We start from the raw sequence: 27973 nt of genomic DNA on the forward strand, positions 1-27973 counted from the left end.
TGTGTGCGCGCGCGGGCGCGCTCCTCGGTGAGTGTTGATGGGGTTGAATGGGTTTCTCATCTCTCTGTCCTTCACTCTTTATTAGCATTTATTCCCAGTGTCACTGTTGACTCTATCACGGCTCACTTTACTGCATTTAGATTGAAAACCGGAAGAGGAGAGCTCGAGCCCCGGTGTGGTGAGTAGCGCGTCCTTGTCGCGCGCGTCCGGTGATGATGGAGGGGTGATTGGGAAGGGTGTGCGTGCGCGAGCGTAAGTGTGTGTTCGCGAGTAAAGTAGGGCTCTTCTTTTCTCTCTCCCTCTTCCATTCTTCTCATTTCTATTCTTCGGTCGCTTTTCTTTCTTTCTTTCTTTCTTTCTTTCTTTCTTTCTTTCTTTTTTCTCGTATTTTCTTTTTTATGCGCCTTAATACTTCTGCCTCTCGTTTCTGTTTTCAGTCGGTTCTATTTTTCTTTTTTATCATCTATCTCTCTCTCTCTCTCTCTCTCTCTCTCTCTCTCTCTCTCTGGGCTGTAGGGTGTGGAGCTCTTTGGCGAGTATCACTTCCTTCACCAGGGGATTTGCTGGCAGGGCAACCTGCTCCAGGTTACACACACACACACACACACACACACACACACACACACACACACACACACAGAGACCTCTCTGTAGTTTTATACAGTTAACTTAACACAACAGACCTTCAGGAGATTTTAATACTGTGTGTGTGTGTGTGTGTGTGTGTGTTTTCTCACAGATGATGAAGTCTCAAGAGGGAGAGCTAGTGATGGAAATCTCAAAGGTAACACACACACACACACACACACACACACACACACACACAGCTCATCAATTGTGTCGGTATATAATTACTTAATGGTCTCTTTCTGCACAAAGTCTTGGCACCCTGCTTCAGAAACTCTGTCCTGATCAGGGGGTGTGGCTAATTTCTGGGAATAAAAAAAGGTGTACCTGAAACTGTGTGTGTGTGTGTGTGTGTGTGTGTGTGTGTGTGTGTGTGTGTGTAGCTGCAGGCCATGGTGTTGGAGCTCAGGTCTGGTTTCTCTCGTGCTCTTCTGGAGTTAAATCAGATTCAGCTTGGAGACACAGAGCTTCAGAACCAGCTGGAAGAGACGAGACACTGTTGTAACAAACGCACACTACACCTGGAAACACTTGTTCTTACACTTAAGGTACTACACACACACACACACACACATACACACACACACACACACACACACACACACACACACAGAGCTTAAACGCACATACTAATATATCCTCAGAAAAGCTTTTTTTTTGACAAAGGCCATCTATCTAACTGAGGTTAGTAAACCCTAAACTGTAGAACAAACTTCTACCAACCATGTAAATTCTCTGATGACACCATTGTAACCTGTCTCCTCAGTGACGATGACTAGACACCACACAGAGAGGAAGTTTAAAATCTCACAGTCTGGTGCAAGAACAACAATCTGTCTCTGAATGCTGACAAAACAGTATAGCTGACTGCAGGAGGACCCACACTGATCTTCTCCCCACAGTCTATAACCTGCTTCACTGTGGAGCAAGCGATGAACATAGAGTGCTTTGGTGTAGGGTTGAAACGATACCTTGAGTAACTCGAGTAATTCAAATACAAAAATCAAGGGTTATTCAAGTTATTTCCCTCGATGTTTCGTTTAGTCCTTTTTACTACACATGGAGTACAGTGTTTCCCCACACCATTATACTGTCGCCCCACCTGCTAAACTCTGGAGCGCTCTGGACAGGTAAACACAGAAGTCTCTGCAGAATGAAAAAATAGAGGAACGGAAAGAAATCAGAGAGGGTCAAGGAGATTCATATGGATGCCAGTTTCTGACACTTAAAAAATAAGTTTGCCTAATTCCGACTTTTGTTCTCGCAATTCAGATTCAGAAAAATATCAGAATTAGGCAAACTTTGTTTTTGCGGTTGAAATGGGCTTCCATAGGATTCAGGACAGATAATTTCAAACTAAAATGCATTTACATTTTTATAGTAATCTGAAATATATTTTTATATTTTTATTTTTTATTTATATATTCATATTTGCATTTGAATGCAATAAATGGGTTTAGTTTTTTTTTTTTTAGATATTCTTGTATGTAAATTACTTGTTCATTTTAAGAGGCCCGTCTTATTTTCTCTTTTATATTTAATATTGCACTTTCAACAAGAAAAAGTTATTTTCATCCGTTTACTCAATTAATCGTTGAAATAATCGGTAGAATATACGATTGCTAAAATAATTGACTTTTTCATCATAGTGTGAGTGCAGGAAAGATCTACAGGACCTGCTTGGATCAGCTCCTTTTATATTAAATGTCTTACAGCACACCACTGTACTGTGTGTGTGTGTGTGTGTGTGTGTGTGTGTGTGTGTGTGTGTGTGTGTGTGTGTGTGTGTGTGTGTGTGAATGTAGGAGGAACTGGAGGAGATTCGTTGTCAGATCCGTCAGTTGTGTGATGAGCAGGCGAATTCGGAGCAGACGAACAGTAACACAGGAGTGCAGAATGATAGGTATGATTACCTGGAGGTTTGATTTTGATTTGATTTAATTATTATTGTGTGCTCCCTGCTCTCTTGTCTGTGTGTGTGTGTAGTGCCCCAGGCTGTAGTGGCATAAAGAATGTTAGCAGCATCACTAATGGAATGAAAAATGCTAATAAGGTGACTGTAGAGCCGCCCCATTGCACAGCAACTGGAGCTCTTCTACTGAACTGCTACCTGCAGGGTTTGTGGGTGGGGCATAATGCAGGTGAGCCAGGATTAACACACACCATGAATGTAGCATGAGATTTGATTCTAAAATTTGTGTGTGTGTGTGTGTGTGTGTGTATGTGTGTGTGTGTGTGTTTTAGGTGAGGTTTGTGCTTATGTGAGAGGTGAAGGGGCATCAAGCTGCACACAAGCAGGTAAATCCCACTGACCACGCCCACTGAATGCAGACTAATAAACAGCTATGTGATGTATATTTTGGTTTCCATGGTGATATTTAACCTGATAGTAAAATTAATTAAGAAAAGGGGTTGCAGTATGAGAAGTATGGTTGTCTTTTAAAGGAAAGGAAAGGATGTGGGTTTTGCAAAACATAAAAACAACAACAGTAAGGCTGTGACAGGTTGTAAGAATGATAAACCTGTGTGTGTGTGTGTGTGTGTGTGTGTGTGTGTGTGTGTGTGTGTGTGTGTGTTTATTTTCCTAGGCAGATGTCAACGTGTCAGATTCTCGCTGTTAAAGTCCGAGTGGGATTATTTCTCCAAACTCAACCTTCTTCAGGAGAAATACAGAACCCCATCACCCAGTCACACTGAGGCACAGTAACTAACACACACACACACACACACACACACACACACACACACACACACACACAGGTTAATCATTTTTACAACCTGTCACAGCCTTACTGTAATTGTTTTTATGTTTTGCAAAACCCACATCCTTTCCTTTCCTTTGTGTGTGTGTCAGTAAGGTATTTGTCAGACATCTGGATGAGATGCTGCAGCGCCACCTGCTGTTCAGAAACAGTCTGCAGGAGAAGCTGAGCGGTGATGAACAAAACAAACTTCTGGGAGACGCTTTCCTCAAACTCACCACACAGGACAATGTAAACACACACACACAAACACATACACACACACACACACACACACACACACACACACACACACACACACACACCATACAATATAGCTGTGCCTAAGTAGATCAGTCATTAGCACTTACACTCACATGCAGATCAGTGATCCTGATATCACACCTCATTCAATCGCTAATACACTCTCCTGTTGTGTAACAAAGTGGTCCCGAACCCCCGCAGAGAAGAAATACATATCTTACTAAACGATGTTTACGATATTATATATTCTAAACGATGATTTATTTTGGAAAATTACCGGATTCTCTCCACCACATCTGTCTATGACTCACTCTTGATGCATGTCATGATGCCAAGGTCACATGTCTTACCTCCATCCGCTACCTTCTTAAAGGGGCTGCTCCGGTCCATAGCACATAATACATTACTGCTAAATTGAAACCCCCAAGCGAGCAAAATGAACAAAAAACAAAGTGGATTCACATTTATTATTATATTTATAAAATAAAAGTTTTTATGGCGGTTCATTTTATTTTATTTTGTTGTATTTATCCGCCACACCTTAAAGGCCGGTCTGTGAAAATATTGTCTGACATTAAACCGGTCCGTGGCGCAAAAAAAGGTTGGGGACCACTGATGTAACACTCTGTGTGTGTGTGTGTGTGTGTGTGTGTGTGTGTGTGTGTGTGTGTGTGTGTGTGTTTCTCCACAGTCAGCATTCTGTGATGCGTATCTCGGATACACAGCAGCGCTGGCGACTATCCTAACTACAGAGTTCGGCAGGGATCCAACCGACAAACTGCACAACACACAGGCCAGAAACACACACACTCACACACCGCGGCTTATACAACGAAGCGGCTAATATATGGATTTTTCCTGGGTTTTTCCCGGTTTCACAAACTTCAAGCCAAAAAACTGAACTGAACATTAGACCAATGAAATTTCCGAACGGAAATGAAAAAACGCACCTCACCTGTGTGATAAACTCCCCGAGAGAAATACAGTGATACCTTGACCTACGAGTTTAATTCGTTCCGTGGACGAGCTCGTATCTTAAATGCTCGCACATCAAATGTTTTCCATATTGAAAATACTTAAAATGGCATTAATCCGTTCCAACCCTCAAAATGACACCCCGTTTTTATGTTTCATGTTATTAAATTGGAAAATACATTTCTAAATAACAAATCTTATATAAAAACAATAGAAAGAGTATGAAAAGATATAAGGTTTTATTCAGTGTATTTTCCTTGGAGATGAGACGACTTGAGCTAGTGTGTGTGTGTATGGAGGGGGGGTAGAGGTGATAAGCGGAGGCGGAGGGAAAACTCATTTTTTACTATCACTCCTGTACACTACGTATCCCTAAACTTTAAAATTTTAACTTTTTCTTCTTTGCTTATCTTAATTTTCGTCACAATCTTCGCTTTCTGGCTTCTCTTCGCCATCTAGCAGCGCGTCTCGAGCTCGTACCTCAATTTTTTGCTTGCGTAACAAAGTAAAAAATCGACAGAGTGACCGCTCGTACCTCGGAAAACTCGTACATTAATGCACTCGTAGGTCAAAGTACCACTGTAGTTGTGAAAGGAAGGAGGAAGACAGTGAACAATGACTTACTTGGTCGGCTACTGTTTAGATGAGGGGTGGGCAAACTTTTTGACTCACGGGCCACAATGGGTTCTAAAATTTGACAGAGGGGCCGGGCCAGGATATACATACATACACACATGATACACATTATATGTACAGTGGAACCCGGTTATGTCGATGTCCTAGGGGGTCGCCAAAAAGCATCGAGGTAATCGATGATCGAGATAAACGAAAACAAAATGGCGGCAATATATTAACGTGCTTGAAATTTCTTTATGTACATGATGTGCGTTAATAAATGAGAATGTGCATGCACGTGTTTTTGGAGGGTTTTTTACACAACAGCGTTGCCGCGATTTGTTTTGATGAAGGCATGCTATAAAAATTTACATACGTTTGTTAACAACAAAAGGCATAAGTGCACCTACTAACAGCAGAGATTTACCAGTATACAATACAAACCACCGTCCATTCTCCATACAAACCTTTATTATATTCTCCAACATTATAAACACACAGATCGCTCAAAAAAAAAAAAAACAGCGGCTGCACAGTGCCGTCTCACATTTAGTCCACATGTGGAAAAAAAAAAAAAAAAGTAAATCCAACGGGCCGTGTGTGGCCCGCGGGCTGTAGTTTGCCCATGTCTGGTTTAGATACAAGCCGTTGTAGTGCGTTGAGTCTGGGTGAAGGGAGAGCTCACTAATACTCCAGTTGCAACAGAAATCATATAAGCACAGACAGTTTTCCAAAACTCGTGCTTTTTTATTTTTCTTGGCAACAGCGTTATGGGTTAGTCAAAGAAACTTAGAAATGAGCATCAGAAAATAAAAAGGACATAATCCTCGGTCTCCACACACACACACACACACACACACACACACACACACGCAGTAATACCGGAAGAATGCAGTGCCGGTCTTTTCCCAAAATACCGCTATGCTCCTAATAGAAGCGCAACATATTTCACCCGTTACACTGTGTGTAACGTGTCTTTCGTTAAAGCCTGTGTAAAGTACATTAGTGTAGCCACCTGCGGCTTATAGTGCGGCTTATTTATGTAAAAAAAAAAAAAATTTCAAATTCAGTGGGTGCGGTATATCACGGTATATAGATTATATAGAAGTGCCAGTGAGTGTGAATTGGAGGTGAAGAATTAAATGTGTTCAGTGTGCAGTTGTTCAATGTAGGGCTGAAACAATTTCTTGAATAACTCGAGTAATTCAAATGCAAGATTTAATAGAGGCAATGGCGGAACGAGGAGTAAACAGCAAGGGGCAATTAGAAGATTAATATGGAAGCCAGGTTCCACCACATAAAAAGCACAAAAGTTTTTTTAATTCCGAATTTTTTTACTCAACTTGACTAAATGACTTACTCAATTACTGAAAACACTTAATTCCACAATTCTCAATTACTAAAATAATCGACAGCAACAGCTTTAGTTTTGTGTATAGTGTTTTTTGTGTGTTTATGATGATGATGATGATGATGATTATACAGGAGGAAGGAGAGAAGTTCAGACTGCTATCACTGCTGTTAGCACCGGTGACACGTCTACACACCTACCTGAACACTGTGCAGGTGTGTATCACACACACCCACACAAACAGACATTTACTCTTATACACACTCTGATGCGATCTGTGTGTGTGTGTGTGTGTGTCTGTGTGTGTGTCTGTGTGTGTGTGTGTGTGTGTGTTAGGTGCTGCTGAGCTGCTTGAGTTCTGAACACTCAGACTGGCGCTCGCTACACAAAAGCAATCAGGTGCTTTGCAACCTTTACACACAATGTCATATGACCCTGGAGAGGGCGGGGAGATGGACCGATGTGGCAGTGTGTCCAAATGAAGGGGCGGAGTCAGCAAACGGGTCTGTGTTCTCTTTCTCCTAGTCGTCTTACACACGAGTGTGTAAGAGCTCTACAGCTCACACTTTCTATAGATGATTTACAATCCCAATTCCATGGGACACTGAGTAAAATGTAAATAAAAACAGAAGGCAGTGATTTGCAAATCTTTTTGATTTGAGCAAGACAAAGCTAATTGTATACTGCATTAATTACAATAGCATGACTTTGTAGTAGAAGAGTCCGGGTGCTGAACTGGCCTGCCTGCAGTTTATACTTTTCAAAATTTTAAAACATTTGGCTCATCATCAATTGAAAAATACATCAAAGGACATGCAGAACTGTAGAGCCGCTAAAATCCTCTATCAAACGCATATGGAATTACATTCCTCTACCAAAATGTCAGAAAACTGCCAGATATACATGGACTAGGGAAGCAAAATGTTGGGAATTGTTAAGACTGGAAAACTTTGTACCTTTACAAAATTGCAGATTAGTCTATAACAGGTAACTTAAATCCAGTTGAAAAAAATGTCTTTCATGATAATTTTGGTTAAAACAACCAGATTTAATGCAATTTCAGTTGAATTTCTACCCTGCACATTCATCCATCACATGCACAATTACATGAGGCCACACACCCTGCATGCAGTATGCATAACATAACACAGATAATTTTTTGTATCCTGCACACAAAATATTGTCAAAAAATATCCATTTTGGCAAGTATTTATGTAAATTACCGTATTTTTCGGACTATAAGCCGCTACTTTTTTCCCACGTTTTGAACCCCGCGGCTTAAACAACAAAGCGGCTAATTTATGGATTTTCCTGGGTTTTTCCCGGTTTCACAAACTCCAAGCCAAAAAAACTGAGCGACATAACATTAGACCAATGAAATTTCCGAACGGAAATGAAAAAACGCACCTCACCTGTGTTCTGAGCTGCAGGGCTTCGGGAGAAAAACTTTCACCGGTGGTGATTTTTAAACGTACGACAATGCCAAAAGAAATAGTTGTGAAAGGAAGGAGGAAGACAGTGAACAATGACTTTCTTGGTAGGCTACTGTTTAGATACAAGCCGTTGTAACGCGCTGTTTCAGGGTCATGGGATAGCTCGGGGAAATCATATAAACACAGACTGGTTTCCAAAACTTGTGCTTTTTTATTTTTCTTGGCAACAGCGTTACAGGTTAGTCAAAGAAATTTAGAAATGAGCATCAGAAAATAATAATGACATATTCCTCGGTCTTACACACATGTAGTAATACCGGAAAAATTTGGCGGCAGGCTATTCCCAAAATGTCGCTCTGCTCTTAAAGGAGCCACAACATATTTCACCCGTTACACCGTGTAACAAACACTGTCTTGCCTTAATGCCTGTGTAAAGTTCATTAGTTTCAGTGTAGACAGGTGTTATTTATGGTGAAAATAAAAATCTTTGTCAAATTCAGTGGGTGCGGCTTATATATGGGTGCGCTTAATATTTCGGAAATTACAGTACATAAATATTACATAAATATTTATTTTAAACTTCCCTCTGCTGTATGTAAGATATTGTACAATAAAATTATACAGTTGTAAAAAACAATAGACTGACGGAACAGACATTTAGGTGGGAGCATTAAAAAAAAAAGGTCTAAAAAAAATGTCACAGTTCTGCATTTTAAGATTACATTCATTGAAGTAAGTTTTGATATTACTTGGGTAAATATATTCATCTATGGTATTGCAATTTGACTAATAGATTGGACACATTACTATTTTAAACGTTTTTGAAATAAGTCTTATGCTCATCAAGCTTGTATTTATTTGATCCAAAATACAGAACATAACAGAAATATTGTGAAATATATATAAATAAATATATATCATTGTTTTATTTACAATTAAATCAAAGCCAAAACAAAATAAATTCTCATTAAGTTCCCAATTTGGAATGATTCCAAAATTCCCAGATGAAGTTATTATGGAAATTTCCCTTTCCCTTTCTGCCCCTTTGCAACCCTGATACAGGCAGATGGTGTGATGCTACACAGTGGTAAAAATGTCTTTGTCCCAACATTTTGAGATGTTTTGCAGCTATCAAATTTAAAATGACAATTGTTTCGCTAGAATGTTATATATTCTCAGTTTATGCGTTTGAGATTTGCGAATAATTGCATTATATTTTTATTTACATTTACATTTACAGATTAAAATAAGAGGGCCGGGCAGTAGTGCATATTCCATTTAGGGCAGAAGTGTGTGTGTGTGTGTGTGTGTGTGTGTGTGTGTGTGTGTGTGTGTGTGTGTGTGAGTGAGAGAGAGAGAGAGAGAGAGTGAGAAAGAGAGAGAGAGAGAGAGGTGTTTAGGGGTGTGGCCTGTATCCTGTTCTGTATAGGACTCATTAATAAACAGCCAGTCTTATTTTGTACAAAACACACACACGCACACACACACACACACACACACACACACACACATACATACAGGACAGATACAGGAAGAAATGTTCAGTAAGCAATCATTAAAGCGACTCATTTTATTTGTTCACACACTCACTTCTAGCTCACATGCTACCCGTAAATCACTGCTCTGTGTGTGTGTTTTTGTGTTTGTGTATGTGTGAGATATTTATAGCCTCAGTAGCAGGTGTTGTGCTCAGAGCCCCGAGTGCGTGCGCTCCGCCTTCACCAAATACCGCTCCAACGGACATCAAAGGGAATCAGCTCATCACCTCACAGTGCCCCGCCCCTTACTGGCCCCTGCTGGAATACTGCGGTACTGCAAGTCTCCCTGTCTGTGTTTGTTCAGAAATAATCCATCATTCCTGCAGATGTTTTTTTTGAGAATTGCAGGCGCCTCCTCCCTGGCTTTCAGGAGAAACCTAAATTCCCGCTGTGTATAGCTGTGACTGCAGGACAGATCTACAAGATCTGCTTGGATCATCTCCTTTTATATTAAATGTCTTACAACGCACCTCTGTAGTGTGTGTGTGTGTGTGTGTGTGTGTGTGTGTGTGTGTGTGTGTGATTTTTTCTCCTCAGCTCGCTGACTTTTCTTAATCGATTTTTTTCTTAACAAGTTGTATTTAGAAAATCCACAGATGGACTCTGAAGCTAGCTCTTATCACATCACATACATGTTTAATGATTGTATCTGGGTATGACAATGTGATGTGTGATCATAGGCTTGTGTGTGTGTGTGTGTGTGTGTGTGTGTGTGTGTGTGTGTGTGTGTGTGTGCAGGAATGCCCGTGAACGTCTGTGTGAGCCACTGACCCCTGCTGGCTGGACAGAGAGCTGCATGTGGGATTTCCGTGCTGTGGAATCCCACCCAGTTCTATCCCGTTGTCCTCAGAGCCTATTTCACAATCCCGGCCCTCCAGGAGAACTTTCTGCCCCTATTCCCACCCTGAAGTCGCCATCAGGTTTGGCTGAACGTCTGTGCGGTTCCCCTGGTCCAAATGGTCGAGTGTGTCACTTGGACACTTATGCTCTGCCTCAGCGCATCGACGACGCAGACACGGATGCAGACGTCGGAGATGCTTCAGTGTTTGATTACTCATCCGTGACTACGTGCAGCGCTGAAGACACGCTGGAACTGAGGGGACGGGATGAAGATGATGAGGATGAAGACGAGGAGGACAGCGAGATTCCTGTCCTGTTAAAGCCGTCGTACACACACACTCACTCTGGCATGGGTTTGCAGAGGGAGGGAACTGTGTGTACACGATGGCAGATCCCCCGCGCTGCACCTCTGCCTCCTGAAGTGTGTGTGACGGGATCAGGGACAGGACGACGCACAGCTAAACACCGCCGCAAAATTCCCACTGGAGCCTTCCGACCAATTTGGGATGCGCCCTTTAAACAGGTCTGAACTGATTTAACACATCTGTGCTAAACTGTAGCTTTTAGCTACTGCTGCCATTCGTTTGCCAGTTGCTAGCATTGTGATTAGTCTTAAACCAATTAGAACATGGACACACCCACTGGACAATCATAGAGCTCAGTTCAGTATTTATACTTCATGGACACATCCTAAACCACATATCTGGCTGTATTTAGTTGATTTAGGATTTAGCATGCTCTAAATTTTAAGGTGTGTTTTGGAATGTAAATTTCACTAGGACAGAATTTAAATAGTAATTAAAATAAATCTGGCCCTTGATTTGCCTCAAGCTGCCATCACAGTGTCTGATAGAACAGTGGAGATCCCAAATGTTCCTGAATCAACACTACATCTGTTTTTACTGCTCTGTGTGTGTGTGTGTTAGAGAGAGATGTAGCATGATTACAACATCCCAACAGTCTACAGGAAAATATTGTGCTCTTATAGGGTTTTATCTTCTTTGTGTGTGCGTGTGTGTGTAGGGAAATGGAGCTCCCACTAAAGAGAACACAGTGTCCTTCAGCTCGACTGATCAGATTATTAATCCACAGAGACCCAAAGACTCATCACGGTGAGTGCGTGTGACTGAGAGAGAACAAAATAAAACAGAATAAATAATAACTGACTCACACGTACTGCACTGGTGTGTGTGTGTGTGTGCAGGTCTTTGTACAGAAGTGTGTGTGGTGAAGGGAACGGACTGTGGAATGACAGCGATGACAGTGAGGGTCCTTGCAGCAACGTCTAACACACAGACTCAGACCTTAAATCAACTAATTACAATCCAGGAGTAATCTGCATCATCAGAATCTGCTCCTTGATTGAGGGCCCTTTAAGAACAGAACCAGGATCACTGCTTACCCAGAATGCAATGCTGCCATCTCACACACTCCTTACCAGTAAATTATGAAGCAAGCACTAGTTATGGTGTTTCCCCTGACACACCTGACCTTCCTTCTCCCTCTGCTCCAGAGCTCCAGAGAGTCCTTTATTTTTCTTTCTACAGTTCTGCAACTCTTTCACATGACCCTCATACCCTGGACATATCACGCAAGCCGAAACGTGAGAAAATAAACATGTGAGGAGATTGCATCACATTCTGTACAAAATAAGACTGGCTGTTTATTAATGAGTCCCATACAGAACAGGATACAGGCCACACCCCTAAACACTTCTCTCTCTCTCTCTCACACACACACACACACACACAAACACACGGCCTGAGCACACGGTGAAGCATAACAGAGTGTGACATCATTAATGCACCTCTCAAAGGCTAAAAAATCAAGGGAATTTGTATGAGGGAGATTGAGAAACAGCCCTCGTTTTCTCCCCTGTGAGAGGCAGAGAGTGTGGCTGTGTCCCAAATCATCCTGAATAAGGGCACTAGATTACAGGAGGCTTTCTGCAGTAAGCATGCAGGTAAAAAGTTAGGGCACTAGGCAGGAAGTGAGAGTGGGCAGGGTATACACAATTAGCATGCATGCTGTTAAGGGAACTTCTTTAGAAAGTATGCACTCCTGACAAGGGCACTAAGTAGGGAGGTGGAGATTATTGACATGAACACTTCCATGTGTCTGAGCTCCTTTGATTGTACATGTGTGGTGAGAGGAATGAGCATGCAGGGTGCAGAAAGCAACACTAGGCACTAGTGAGGCATTTGGGACACAGCCAGGCCAAAGTGAGAATTAAGGGTGAGAGGCAGGGAGCAGGTCATGAGACCTGGGGACACCTCCTTAACAGTACGGCCCTAAAGTGCAAATAAAAAGAAACAAAAAAACGAGGCCACACACACGTCGTGTCGACAAATCAGCGCGAACCTCTGTAACAGGCAAAAATGTGTGTTTCCATCCACCTGTTTTTTTTTTTTTTATTATTAATCATGAATATGTAAAGTACACTAGAATTGTGCACACCTCTGGTAGCAATTTAGCACACTAGTGTGTGAATTGGGACACACATTGGTAGAAGACTGTGTATAAAGGAGGTGTTCCGATCTCTCCATGAGTGAGACTAGACAGTGTGTCAAACAAAGCCTATGTAGTACATGAGTAGTGGTTTGGGACACAGCCCATGGCAGATAACACTATTTATTTCATTAGTATATCAGGACTGAACCCTCCCAACACACACACACACACACACACACACACACACACACACACACACACAGCATGAACAGTATACTACAGTATACTTTATAGAACACTATTTAAACTAAGCCACGTTTGACTTTAGCACACTATTATGTGGTTTGTTACAGAATGTATGATTATAAGTCTCCTTATGGACATGTCCCAAACCTTATAAATAGTTCACTGAATAGTATGTTAAAATAGTGCACCACCTTTAGAAAGTTTAGTACACTAGTAAGTGGTTTGGGCCACAGGCAGTAACCAGAAGCTAGCATTGTGACTATAATCATCCTTGCTATAAAGTATGTACCATTGTTGGTGCATAGGTGGATGCAGTTCAGGACATAACCATTAATGTCCATGACTGTGGAATAGTAGGGCGTATGCCTGTGTGTGTTAAGGAATCCCAATTGGGCACATATTTTAGTGTGCTAGTGGTTTGGGACACAGCCCATCTATTTGAACAGAGTAGGATTTAATGGAAACACTTTCATTCAGCTGTGTAACAAGTGTAACGTGTGTGTGTGTGTGTGTGTGTGAATAGAGGGAGATCATTGCAACTAATGCTACGATTGTCAGCGATTGTTATTAAGGCGGGTTGTGTTTTGGGTTTGTGTAGCGCTGAGCAACGACACAAGATCAAGAAGAACAGTGTAGAGAACACACACACACACACACACACACACACACACACACACACACACACACACACACACACACACACACACAGTGGTAGTGTACACTTTGTTCTGAGCATGATGAAGGCTCTAGAAAGTCACTTTTGTTCGGGTAACAGTGTAAAAGGCACGTCTGATGTCATCATGGTCATCATCATCATCATCATCACCACCATCATCGAGCCAAACAAGCTCCGCCTCCTCACATTGCACTCATATTCACAACAATCACTGAGGAGTTGCATTATGGGAAATGTACTGTTTGTGTTGTTAAGACATCATCTTGGCGTTTTAATGGCTTTAAATAAAGACACAGTTCTGCCATGTGAACCAATCCTTCAAGTCCAATGCTCCAGGCTCCATGGCTGTCACAGTCTCAGGTCAAAGATCATGGCTGTAAGTAAAGTAAAAGGCAGCATAAGAGCGGCTTGGTACAGGGGTCGGTCATCTTTGACCTCTGACCTCCGCAGTACATGGTTAAGACTTTGGCCGTGTTGAAGAACAGCAGCGAGAGTCCTACTACATCTCCAGCGTCCAATCACTGTCCAGGCTTCCTGTGACATCCGCAGCCGGCATGACATCATCGGTGACCCAGACAGCTTTGAGAGCAAGCTCAGAACTTTCTGTTTGTTATAAAAAGGGGCTTGGTTAGTGAACAGTGTTTACAAAAGTCAAACACACACCCCATGTCCTCGAGCAACTGTCCCTGTGCCAGAGTGGGAGAAGCCTTAGTTAAACTGTCCACCAAATCACAAAGGGGTTATGAAGGTATCTCATTCAAACCAGGATACTGGAATAGCTCAGCCCCCATCTTGGCCCAGAAATGAAATGAAGGTTGGTGTTCACTGGCTGCTGTCTGACAGTGTGTGTATCGATGGTGGCGAGAGTGTGTGTGTGGGGTGAGACAGCTCTCTCTTGTAAGTCTTTGGGGGCAGTTTGGGCAAGGTCGGTGGTGTAGAATTGTGTCTGGGTGGAACGGGAGGAGGCAGGTGGCATATGTTGGGTGGTGCAGGGCCAGGGGAGGGGCAGAGGCGGCGAGGAACGCGGGGAGACGGAGTGCCTGGGTGGGGCAGTGGAAGGCGAGGGGAGGGTGTGCCTGGCGGGGTGCAGGGGGACGAGGGCGAGCTGCAGTAATCCCAATGAATGCGTCCCACTGGAGAAACAGCAGGGTTCATAGGGCAGTTGATGAAGCTTTCAGGGGGTCGCTGAGGTACAGGAGGTATAACTTCTGGGATGGGGTCACGAGGGGGTGGAGGGGGTGGGGGACTTGAAGAACCATCCATCTGTTCACCGATTCCTCGTGTGAAACGAGGAAGAGTAGGGAGAGGAAGAGGGGTTCTCAGCCGAGGAGGAATCGCCGGTGGACTGTCCGATTGGGAACTCAACTACACACACACACACACACACACACACACACACACACACACACACATTAATCACACAACATAAACTAATACCATTTTCTTTAAATGTAACAATTTTACAGAGCTCATTTTATTCTAACATGCATGTGTGTATGAGAGTGTGTTAGAGTGTGTTACCTTGCTCTCTGAGGATGCATCCTTCCTACGTGGAGGCAGTGGTGGAGGTTTCAAAAGCTCATCACCCAGCTGATGCAGACTGCCACAGGACACTGAGTGATACTCTAAAGTGCACACACCACATGCAAACATAAAATCAGATATGGTGGATAATAACCATTGTTTAAAGTTTGGATGCCTAAGATAAAAGAAAACACTGATGAAACTGATGGGACTCACTGGTAGGAGGCAACAGGACAGGAGCAAAAATACTGTTACCTGCAGAAAGAAAACACAATAAAAAGGGTTAAGATAAATTCAATCAAACAATCAAAAGCAGAAAAAGTTTTTTCGTATTTTAATATCCACACTGACCACAGGTGTCATGGTCCATAAAGACGGAGTTAAGATCAGAGCAGGCAGATGGCGGGGGTGTCTGGGTGGGCGTGTTGGGCGAAGTGGGCAATGAGATCATGCTCTCCGTCTCGATCTCAGCGATGCTCCTGAAGGTGATTTTGGGCAGCGGATCACGCTCTAACGGTGCAAGATGACAACGGTTCCCACTCCCGACCCCCACCTGTCTCACGGGACGCACCCCTGGGGACTTCAAAGGGTACAGTGTCTTTCTCGGCTACAGGTAAAGAGAAGGCCGGTTGGAGAGAGAGAGAGAGAGAGAGAGAGAGAGAGAGAGAGAGAGAGAAACAAAGACATGGATGCCATTAAATAATAATGTAGATTAAATATTTATTAAATGTTTACTTTTAATATCTGAAAGGAAGTGACAGACAGACAGATCCCACTAATGATAACAATGAGAACTAACACATATACAAACAGCCAGACAGAGAAGCAGACAGTTGTGTGTTCAGACACTTACAAATCGTGGAGGCTGTTTGCTGTTGCGTGGTTCGATCTCCAGAGATTTATTAAACAAATAATCAGTGAACTCCTTCTCAGTCATACTGCCCATGGGGTTCAGGTTCTCAAAGAACCTCTGTATACACACACACACACACACACACACACACACACACACACAGTTTTACATAATGATATCAAGTACATAGAACAACGTCACACAGTTCAGATTTTTTAGAAAGTGACACACAAAGCGTGTGTGTGTGTGTGTAGAAAATATGAGACATTACCGTACCCTGATATCGTGTTCTACCCGCAGACAGTACGGCTGGTTCTGGTACTGCTGAATCTCACCAGTGATCTCAGCCACTTTGCGTCTCTTACTGAAGTTGATCAGCTCTTTTCCGTGACGCTTCAAAAAATCCGGATTTCCCTCCTCCGTTTTCAGTATGTTGGTCAGGTAGATACCTGTAAGCACACACACACACACACACACACACACACACACACACACACACACACACGTTCGTATTACTGTTATTGTGAGGCCTGTAAACTCAGTAATCTAAAACGTTTCTGCCTTTCAGTTTTTTATATTAAAGCTACAATATAAAACTGTAATACTGTCAGATATTCCTGCTGTTGTAGAGATTAGTTTTACAATTTGGTACCCCGCACTTACAACCCATACACCAAACCCTCGCACAGACACACACTGTCTTACCAAAGAATGGCACACAGGGCGGGTTGATGGATTTGAGTTTTGCTAAGTACTTTTTAAAATGATCCTGGCTGAGCTCCACCGCCTCCTCCAGAAACTTTTTCTTTCTCTCAGGAACAGCCTAAAGACACACACACACACACACCATTGACACACATACACACACACACACACACACACATATATATATATATATATATATATATATATATATATATATATATATATATATATATATATATATATATATATATATATGTATATATATATATGACCTGAGCACAGGTACAGTGTCTACATAATTGTGCGAAAGAGTCACAGACAGACACAGCAAACAGATCAGGAGCAGTAAATAAGATAAAGAACAGATAGACATGCTCAGCTTTAACACAATTTGGCTTACAACTGCAAAAAAATAATTACACACAGTACAATGTTTGTGTGTGTTTGTGTGTGTGTGTGTGTGTGTCTCACCTCAAAGGTGTGTTCCAGGCGGTACACAGGTACAGAGTTGATGGCACTAACAATCTCTAAAACCCCATTAAAATTGTTAAGCTCCTGGAAAACCTGGAGGATCTCAATTATCCTCATCATTACCGCCACCCGCTCCTCCATATTCTCTGCCTCCACCACACACCTATTGGGGTGGGGGTGAGTGAGAGGGACTATCAGTATTAGAGAGACACTACTAGAAAAGGATGAATGAATTACATGTTCCAAGATGCAAAAGGGAGACGTGACTCACTTCTCAAACCAAAGTGTGAGGTTGGTGGTGTGTCGGATCATCCTCAACAGGTTAGGAGAGTTCTTCTCCTTATCTTCTTTCGTCCACACACTGCCCACTAACTCCGACGGACGCACAGCCCTGTGAGAACACACACATTCATGGTTTCATTACTGTCCACTCTACCGTCGCTGGGTGCTCATGATTGACTGGCTCTCCTACCTGTACAGGTCAGACTCCAACAGTGTGAGCTGTCGTGCAATCTCAATGGGGTGAAGAGTCATCAGGTCAAAGGTCTCGACCTGGCCAGGCTGACTGATGTGCCACTCAAAGGAAGGCGGTGGATTCTCAAAGGTGATGTTATGACTGATGCCATTCGGTTGTGTCTGCATTTTTCGCTTAATGATCTTGTTGATAGACTCCACCCACTTACGCATAGACTTTCCTGCACACACACCAAAGGATTATAACTGTCAATCAAACAATCAAGATTTTATTACTATGCAGCTATACGTGTATGTAAATATATGTGTGCTCTGTTTGTGTGTGTGTGTGTGTGTGTGTGTGTGTGTGTATATATACCTCTGAGCTGCAGTGGGTTGGTGATATAGTCCTCTAGTCTATTGCGTAATTCTGTATCATTTTCAAAGTCATAGAAATGATGCTCCACCCACTGACGGAACACATTTAAAACCCTGAGAAAAGGAACAAACACACACACAAACATATATAACTATGCATAATTGTGCATACATGCAATTGTGAAAAGTGTGTGCATGTGTGTATAGAATGTGTGTGCACCTAAGCTGGACAGGTTGCACGTATTCTCTTCGAAATCTCTGGAGCTCAGCTGCCATTGGCTGATCCCCATTCCAAACTGACTCAAGCTCTGCCTCCGATTGCTCAGGCTCAGGAATCTCAAACCTAGTGTATTAGGGGAAAATTCACACACTGATTACTCACCATAAAGGTTAGCTTGTATGTCTAAACCAATGCCATAAAAATAATTTTTGTGTTTGCGTGTGTGTGTGTAGTTTACCTTTCGATGAGAAGTGTGAGGAGGTCCTGTGGTTTGCAGAAGGAACGATACGTCGTCAAGAAAGTCCGCACAAAATTTGGATCTGGGAAGAAGAAAGAATAAGCAAAATTGATTCAAGATGCTGTTTGGCTGGCTGCTATATGACATCACTGGTTGACAATGTGAATTAAAAATCTCCACACTTTCATCTGATTTTTCCTTTGATATTCACTACAAAGCCACAAGGGGGTGCTGTGTGTACTGTACAGCAGGGGGTGCTGATGCTCCAGGCCAATAACAGACTGAGATTGACGGCTCACCTGCATACATGTGGTAGGTGAGTCTCTCGATGAGCTTGTCGACGGTCCCCGCTTTAATTATCGGGATGCCGGTTTTGCTTTGCATGTTCTCCTCAAACACGATGTTCTCCTCTGAATCATGCACGGTAAATCGGTACACATCAGGAGACGGGAGACGAAGTGGCTGCTCCTGCTCCTCCTTCTGCAGCTCGGCGTCCAGCATGCGCTCCAGAGTACAGCGACACTGTAGCATCAAAAGCGCTGACATCCACACATTCTTCTCCTCTGCCGAGCGTGCACAAAACACGGCCCCACCCTCCTCACGCCCCACTAGCTCAAAGGCAAAGCGTAGCTCCGGTGTGTCTTCGCGATCCACCACACGGTACTTACGAAGTACAAACTTTTCCTTTAGCCGAAATTCCGCCCCCAGCAGTCGAGAACTCTGACTGGCCTTGCAGCTAATCATCAGGCCATCGAACAGAAAGTTGTAGCGTTCGTGCTTGGCACCAGCACGTACCAGCAGCCCTTCCAGGATGAACTGGCTGCAGCACTGACCGATGTCTTTGCCTTCCCAACCGTCGATGCTCCTTTGAATCTCACTCATACGCTTTATGGCCAGATATTTACTGCGAACCGGTCGGCTGTACAAGCGATACAGAGGCTCACTAGGAGAGACAGATCGAGAAAGCAAGAATGAGGGATGAGGCACATGTGAGGCACGCAACCAAACACAATGTTTTTTGCAACATACAGTTATTAAAATTTTATATAATAATACACACCCCAGGAAATTCTGTCTGCTTGGAGGACAGATCGATATTTACAATGCATTTAATGCAATGATGGTGCTCTGTAATTTGCTGTAAGAAGATTTTCAGCTTTGTTTCTATCACTGGTTTTAGTTATAACTACCAAGTTGTACTCAATGAGAGGTAGCAACTGCACACCTTAGTGCCATAACAGTATACCTACAATACTGTAAATATACTAAAACTGGGGCAGTACTAAAGGAGAACAAAAAAGTCAGGCAAATTAAACATAGCAAAAATAATTCATCAGTACCCTTTAATTAGCTATAATTTTCTAGTTCTTAAATACAATAAATGTGTGTGTGTGTGCGTCTATTACCCTGGCTTGCGGCGTGGATGGTGTTTGCTGTAGATGCGTTCGATGCTGCTTTGAAGGTTCAGCAGAGCTGTCTGAGCCTGCTTTAGATGTTCCCGGTCATCATGGTCTTTACTCCGCTCCTGCAGTTGCTAGAAATCACAAAACCGATGTTAACTGAGTCAGGATGACAGACTGACAGAAAACTAAAATGACAATGATTACAAAACAATACGTTGACATAAGAGAATGATCAAACAACAACAATAAAAATATTTAAAAAAAGAACACCTACAGACAGACACCTGTATGTATTCTGTATATATACACAGTAATGTACAACATTTTAGATACCTGCGAGTGGAAATGCGTTCGAAAATAATTTGTTTATAATATATATCTTTTTTTTTAATCATTTAACAAAATGGAAAGTAAATGAACAAAGCAAAATTCAAATCAAATCAATATTTAGTGTGACCAACATTTGGCTTTCAATTCTTACTTTTGCACACTTTTTCACCTGATCAGATACAGATTTATAATTAATAAATTCTACCAAGCAGATGTAAATGATCATCAATTCCATATGTAAGGTTGAAACAGTTATTAAGTGATAAAGAATCAGCTGTAAATGAGGTACACACTGTGTAGCAGGCAGATAATTATTCATCATGATGTACCATTAGGGAGGTGCCTGATTGGCCCCAAATTTATTCTGCAGCAGGACCACTACCCCAAACATACAGCCAATGTCATTAAGAGCTATCTTCAGCATAGCGAACTGCAAGGAAGAAATAGTTTTGTCCCACAGAACCCTGATATCAACATCATCGACTCTGTCTGGGATTACATGAAGAGACAGAAGGATTTGAGAAGCCTACATTAACATGTTTAATTCTCTAAGATGAACAAATATGTTCTCTCTCAGGTTCCTACAAAGACTGTGCAAATGTACCTAGAATAATGTATGCTGTTTTTCAGGTGAAGGGTGATCATACCATATGCTGATTGGGTTTTGTTAAATGATAAAAACAAACTATTAGGGTTTTTTTTTAAAAGCATTTTCACTTAGCATTTTTTTCCACACCTGCCTAAAACATTTGCACAATACAGCAGTATAAAAACCAGAATATTAGAATTAATGAATATACCTTTAAAAAACAAACTGTGTGTGCATGATTGTGTGTCTCACCTGCAGTAGTTCAAAATAGTGTATGCAATGATAAACAGGAATCAACATCAGCTGGGGAAGAACATACTGCACGGCCTCCTTAAAACCTTCAGCAATTGACTGTAACACACACACAGGGGGGTTAGACTGATCTGTCTCTAGTAGACTGGACTGGAATATGAGCAGGAAACTTTGGTGGGGTGGGGTGAGGTGGGGTGTGTGTGTGTGTGTGTGTGTGTGTGTGAGATCACAGTATCCATTTAACCAGGCCATGAGACAGCCCCCCATCCTACAACTCAATCAATAATCCACTACACTCTCTCTCTCACACACTCACACACACACACACACACACACACACACACACACTTTTGTTTGTTACATACAACTTTTTAATTTAGTAAAAAATGAAAGCACATATTCTATTCACATAAAGGCATTGATTAGTGAGTAAGAAAGCACTACACACACACTCAAAGCAATAGAGCTATTTATAAAGAGCTAGGTTTAGCCACATGCACTTCACTGCAGCAAATAAGAACTAAGAGAATGGGGGTGGTTTTGGGAGTAATGTGGCAAGTAAAGGACAAGGTGGAGAGCAAATCATTGTGCAGTGTTTACCTGGAAATGCAGAGCCACAGTGGGGCGGGACATGAGGGTACTGAAATGATCATTGAACTCTTTGGAGAGAATTTCCTGGGAGAGAGTCTCATAGGGGTCAAAGGCTTGTTCCTGCACACACACACACACACACACACACACACACACACACACACACATATCAGAATGTAGTAGACAGCTGTGAATAAATCAGCAAAGTGTTCTAATCAAATACTGGTTTCTATGATGCTTCTGGCTGTCAATCAAACATGAGTGGGTGGAGTTAAACATCAGAAAACTAAATATCAAACAGCAATCTGGACCTCAATCCATTGCAATAGAACATTTATAATACATCTGTAAAGCAGCATAAGGACAGTTTGTTTGATAAATGCGTGCACGCGCACACACACACACACACACACACACACACACACACACACACACACACACACCTCAGCAAGGTCCTCAAAGCAGCTGCCCACCAGAGGGTGTGGACTCCCATCTTCTGTCATTTCCACTGCATCTTCCATCAGACCCAACAACTTCACTGTCAGCTCATGAACCTCAAGAATATTACTGAACACCAGTTCCACATCCTGCAGTGAGAGTAAGAGAGAGAGAGAGAGAGAGAGAGAGAGAGAGAGAGAGAGAGAGAGAGAGAGAGAGAAAGAAAGCATGAGAGTGAGACATCCAGGTTTTTAGTTACAAGGCTGACAAAATGTCAATACATTAAAAAAGGTCCACCATCATTCCAGGACACAATGCCACGCCCACATTTAAAGTATGGACTTGACGTGACTCACCTGTGGGCTGAAAAGTCTGCTGATGGACAGGAAGGCTCTGCGAAACACTTTAATGATGAGGTCAAGTTCTCGCAGGTAGCGCCGTTCCTCCGCCATTTCTAACCGGACCAGATCATCATAGGTGAGTTCACCTGTGGTTGAATCTTCCTCTGTACACTGAGACAACAGGCCCACCTCCTCCTGATCAAACATGTCCATCAGCACCTGTCTCACACACAGACGGACACATAGACAGACACACATAGTCCCCATTAACCCTGTCTGATTGTCTTTAATTATCAATTGTATAGCGCAGATTGCATCACACTAAGTACACAGCAAAATTTGTGTGAGTGTGTGTGAGTGTGTGTGTGTGAGAGAGGGAGAGATATACTGGAGTATTACCTTATCTGCACACATTGAGACTTTGATATCCTGCTGGCTGATCTCAAAATGCCGAATGTTTCCTACATAATTCCCGGCCAGTTTGAGTATGTCAGCGGAGATGTACTCCAACACAGCCACAATGTACAGGGACACATGGTAATCGATCTTATAGCCCAACACTTCCTACAGACAGAAAACCATGGACTAAAATGTCAAAATGGTAATGCATAACAAAATACCCGTGATATATAAAACACACTTTACAGACTGTAACATTGGATCAAATTATGTTAAAAGAAGTTAGCTTTTTACATTAATTAGGTTTTAACAAATTAATTAGATCCTTCATTAATTACATTACTATAGGTTAGCTCATAACATAAAGCTTGTGACTGTCCAATCAGAGATATTCAACAGGGTAAGCTCCACCCCTATTATAACAGCCAACTAAAATGGTGTACTAAGGCATGGTGATTGAGATCAAGAGGTGTCTGGAACCCCTCCAGCAAAAAGTGTGCATGTATGAACCTTCAGTAAAGGGTGGATCTTGTCCACAGGAAGTAGTAGAGGGTTCCTGCGCTTGCGCTTCTCTATAGCTGACTGAGCATCGGCCATTGCCCACTTATCTATAGGGTACGGAAAGGTCTTCTGGATGCGTTCCTGGACACAAAACAAAAGAGGAGGAGAAATCAAAAAGAAAATAAATTAAAGTGGTTAGTGCACACAGAGTGAATATGATTAGATAATTGGAGTGTAATTAATTTAATCAAACAGAGAACTAATTTAGACCCATAAAGTGACTCACAGTACAGTAGCCATATGAACATGTTTATAATACAAGTAAACAATTATAATTTCTTCCTGTTTTTTTTTTTTAGTCCAACCCTAAATCAATGTTTTAATGTGTTCAGGAAGAACATTGTGTGTCTCAGATCCAGTGTCACAACTCTTTTGAAATATTGGTCACTGTGCAACATAAGCTGTGTTTTGTCACAGGACCATGTGTTTGTGTGTGTGTGTGTGTGTGTATTTGTGTGCGTATGTGGGGGGAGCTTTGTTCCTCAATATGTGTTACGAAAGAAATGCACAAGTGAACATTCAAATTAAGTTATTGTGTTTAAATGTTTGCAGTGATATTATGCCTAATCATCAAATTTGTGTGTGTGTATGTGTGTGTGTGTGTGTGTGTGTGTGTGTGTGTGTGTGTGTGCACGTGCATACCTCCACGTCAGAGACAGTTCTGGGCTGACTGACGCACAACATGTTGAGCAGCTGTAAAATGAGGTCTTCTATGTGCCTCAGAGCGTCTTCATTAGCTGACAGGTTTGGATGCACCTGTAACTGCACCTACACACAAACACACTCTCATATATTACTAGTAGCACCACTGACAATACCAGTACTCATTTAACAGTACTGTAGCAGCCATGTTGCTCTGAATAAAGCGACATCATGAGCTATCTAGGGGTATATCTAATATAGAAATGTGTGGTACACACACACACAGACTCTCACACACACACTCCCACACAGAGGAATGAGGGGCAGGCTGGGCATAGCTTGCTGTGCTGGTGTCCTGTTTCAGGTTTTCTTCCATTAAGCACTGATGGATGCTCCATGGGGAATACACACAGACACACACAGACACAGACACACTCACACAAACACACAGCAGCAGACAGGAGAATATTGATGTGTGGGACAGAGGAAGCAATAGAGGGAGCTTGAGAGATGGGAAAGGAGAACAACACTATGTTTGTATGTGTCTTGTTTTAAATAAAAAGAAGGAAATAACAAAATAGAGAAAGATATAGAGATCTGGGAAGCTAAGTGTTAGATGGTGATGAGAGTGTGTGCTCAGGTTGTTGGTAATTTGAGAGTGAGTTTGAGAGAGAGAGAGAGAGAGAGAGAGAGAGAGAGAGAGAGACAGAGATAGAAAGAGAGAGAGAGAGACTGAGTGTGTGTGTGTGTGTGTGTGACGTGTCATTATGTGACTCAGTGAGCATTACATCACTTACCATCACTTTATCTCACACACTTGCATGCACAGATTAATCATGTGGGTCAGTGTGCATGTGTATGTGTGTGTGGTTATCACTTTTAGTCCTACACTGGCAAAACTGATATCACACATATATTGGTGATTATCAATCTTTATCACACACACTGTTTACTCTTTCTGTTCCCTACATGAGTGTAATACATCATGTTCATTAGGAAGCAGGGATAATGCTAAGTTCATTCCAATCTGCTGCTAAATCCTGAATTCTGATTGGTTAGAAGATGTTGATGAATTCTCTAGCACAGCAGCTCTAGACACTAATGCAGTTTTATATTAATGTACTCATTCAGATACGTTATCATTTCCACTTTAACAGCTCATTCACATTAGAAATAAAAGTAGATATGAAAAAAGGTTTTCTGTATGGTGTATGGAGTCTTCAGTATCAGCGCTCTGTAACAGTCCGAGATAAAGCTGTTCATTTTCAGGACAGAAGAGTTTAGGCTTCTTTAGTTTTTCACTAACATGATCAGCTGTGCGTTTGTTTTTTCATTGTGTTTATACCTGCTATAACATGAGCAAAAGCAGGACATCAAATGTAACTGTAAACAGATAAAACCACGATATTAATTATCAGTCGGAAAACCGGTGGGGTGTAACAGGAATGAGACTTTTGCAGTACTGGGAAAACCATAATCTATATTCTAAAATCGTTAAACCCGGTGTTGATTATTTTTCTTTAAGAGCAGCATGTTTATTCTCTCCATATAATTATTGAGAGGGACAGATTTGTTTACGGGGATCACGCGTGTTTATTCTGACACGGCTCTGCACCAACACACGCACAAACACCTGCTCTACACAACATGACTAATACTCTCGGTTTCACTCCTCTCTATCTTTCTCTCTCTCTCTCCCTCCCTCTCCCTTTATTTCCATGGCAACTGAAATGCTAACAGCTCTCCAGTAAACTGAGGGAAACCCCTGTGCGAGTCAAAACACACACACACACACACACACACACACACACACACACACACACAGTCAGGTCTTTATTGACGTCATTGTCTCAAGATGATTTTTAACACAAGCTCATATACATAGAGAAACGTGTTACAGCATGTAGGCACACACACACACACACACACACACACACACCTGCTGTAAGTTTCATCTGAATATAAAATCAGGGAGATAAAACTTATGTAAACACATTGTATTAAAGCGAGAAATCCAAACATTAGAATAATTGCTCAGACCGAGCCAGTGCTGTGTGTGAATCCAACCTCATTTCAGTTCTCCGCTCAATGCTTTAGTCTAAAACTGCTATATGTTCTCATTCAAACATGGTTTCATCTCGTCTTGTCATATCCCAGCTTGTAAATATTTACAGAGACATTAGGAAGAAAAGTAAAGCTAGCTTTAGTGTCATGCAACGCGCACGTTTTCTCTCAATGACTGGTTGCTGCTAAGAACTTTATCACGTTCAGGATTCTCTCAGACTTTCAGATATTACTTCAAACTTCTTCTACTGTTGACATATTTTGTGTTTTGTATGTTTTTCCTTCTCACAGTTTATTTCTGACATCTCACACATCACCAGTGAGAAACACCTAAATATGAATGAATGATGAATAAAATCTAATAATTGCAGGAAAACTTACTGTGTGATGCTATATTACATGATCATGAGAAATTATAACACCTTATGAGATTTTACATGGGTTTACATGGACTGTAACTGTAACGAAGTTACTGATCTTGTAGAGCTATTAAATAAGTAAGAATGGTTTTTTTTGTGTTGTATGGAAATTGCAATAAAGCTTTAAAATATAAAGCAGAAAAAAGCATGTGTGTGTAACTGTCCACTACCAACTCTTATTATTAAATTGTTATGAGTGTGTACTTAGTGAATAACTGACCTTCCTGAGCGCAGGCACGAAAAGGCCTCTCCACTTGGAGCTGTTCTCCTCGCTGGAGAAGTCGTATCCGGACTGCTGCATGCCTGCGGAGCGACGCCGTGGCTCGTGCCCGTGTTTGGACTCTCCTCATCGGCCTGCGCGCTCAGTGCAGCCCGCTCACTCACTTACTCACACACACACACACCTCAAGCAGAGCTAGCCACTGGCTAACTAACTAACTAACTAACTAACTAACTAACTAACTAGTGACACGACCGGGAAACTTAAAAAACTATTTTATTTAAAACCTTTTTTTTTTTTTTTTTTTTTTACTTCCCTACTTCTCTGACTGACTTTAATAATAGCCTAATTAGCTCAATGTAATTACTAGCCCCCACTAGCTGCCCACGGTTGTTCTAATCGTCTAATTAGCCGAGCTAATCGGATTCAGGGAAATTTTGTCCGGCTAGCTAACTGTGATTAGCCAGTTTAGCATATATACCAGATGCTTGCGGTTATGCTAATTGGCTAGCTGTGATTAGCCAAACTAAGTGCCTAGCGGTAATGCTAGTCGGTCTTTGACTTAAAATATGTGAGAGAATAAAGCGAGAAAAACCCTACAAAGCCGCACAGTCGCTGAAAAAAAACGCGCTATATCCGGTACCGTCCCGCGGTCTCTGCGTGTTTATGCTAAGCTAACGGCACATCTGGCAGCGGCGGGCACAGCTGGGGCCTCGGTGCACTCCGCGAGCGCCGCTCCGCGCGGCCACAATCCGCTTCAGCGCGCGTGTGCTCGCTCTCCGCGCGCCTGCTTCTCATCTTCCACCGGAGTCTGTCCGTTTACATGCTCCAACAAAGAGACAATCCCACAAATAATCCCGCTCGGTCCGGGTGTTAATCCACGGTCACTGCACTTCAGGTTGTGTTGTTGATGTTTGTTTGTTTGTTGTTTCAGATGTTGTCTACTGTTCCTGCGTTCGTGCTGTTCTTGTCAGAGGAATTGCGCGCGCACACGGCACCCTTTGGGACTCGCTTGCTCACGGGAGCGCGCTCGCGCATGCACACACGCTCTCGCTCTCATTTCCCGAAAATGACGCACAAAGAAAGGGAGCACAAAATAATAATAATAATAATAATAATAATAAT

General features: G+C 42.2%; 2 protein-coding genes across 2 annotated transcripts; one reads left to right on the plus strand and one right to left on the minus strand.

Annotated features, from left to right (window-relative positions):
* Positions 1–12037, plus strand: LOC124396556. The gene is made up of 16 exons (XM_046865667.1): positions 1–27; positions 517–585; positions 740–784; positions 1011–1175; positions 2433–2530; positions 2614–2768; positions 2872–2925; positions 3216–3330; positions 3482–3620; positions 4324–4425; positions 6708–6788; positions 6910–7076; positions 9675–9815; positions 10283–10907; positions 11408–11496; positions 11589–12037. Exons 3-16 carry the CDS (start codon positions 740–742, stop codon positions 11671–11673), a joined length of 2061 nt encoding a protein of 686 aa, XP_046721623.1. The 5' UTR covers positions 1–27; positions 517–585; the 3' UTR covers positions 11674–12037.
* Positions 12023–27870, minus strand: sos2 (son of sevenless homolog 2 (Drosophila)). The gene is made up of 23 exons (XM_046865654.1): positions 26849–27870; positions 24146–24271; positions 23453–23584; positions 22943–23107; positions 22559–22762; positions 22208–22351; positions 21774–21884; positions 21174–21272; positions 20006–20133; positions 18899–19542; positions 18600–18681; positions 18362–18484; positions 18143–18255; positions 17783–18005; positions 17582–17701; positions 17311–17473; positions 16840–16957; positions 16411–16583; positions 16135–16251; positions 15633–15888; positions 15498–15536; positions 15279–15382; positions 12023–15122 (listed from the first exon to the last, which is right to left on the minus strand). The coding sequence occupies exons 1-23, from the start codon at positions 26927–26929 to the stop codon at positions 14580–14582; spliced, it is 4008 nt and encodes a 1335-aa protein (XP_046721610.1). The 5' UTR covers positions 26930–27870; the 3' UTR covers positions 12023–14579.
* Positions 27871–27973: the final 103 nt, after the last annotated feature.

Source organism: Silurus meridionalis, chromosome 2 (assembly GCF_014805685.1).
Source record: "Silurus meridionalis isolate SWU-2019-XX chromosome 2, ASM1480568v1, whole genome shotgun sequence".
Taxonomy (NCBI): domain Eukaryota; kingdom Metazoa; phylum Chordata; class Actinopteri; order Siluriformes; family Siluridae; genus Silurus; species Silurus meridionalis.

Coding starts and splice junctions, on each gene's coding strand:
- LOC124396556 (XM_046865667.1), top strand. CDS start 740: ATGATGAAGTCTCAAGAGGGAGAGCTAGTGATGGAAATCTCAAAG. Junction 4,426..6,707: donor ACAAACTGCACAACACACAG/GCCAGAAACACA, acceptor ATGATTATACAG/GAGGAAGGAGAGAAGTTCAG. Junction 10,908..11,407: donor GGGATGCGCCCTTTAAACAG/GTCTGAACTGAT, acceptor GTGTGTGTGTAG/GGAAATGGAGCTCCCACTAA.
- sos2 (XM_046865654.1), bottom strand. CDS start 26,929: ATGCAGCAGTCCGGATACGACTTCTCCAGCGAGGAGAACAGCTCCAAG. Junction 21,273..21,773: donor CTGTGGCTCTGCATTTCCAG/GTAAACACTGCA, acceptor TGTGTGTTACAG/TCAATTGCTGAAGGTTTTAA. Junction 15,537..15,632: donor TATGGACCATGACACCTGTG/GTCAGTGTGGAT, acceptor TTCTTTCTGCAG/GTAACAGTATTTTTGCTCCT.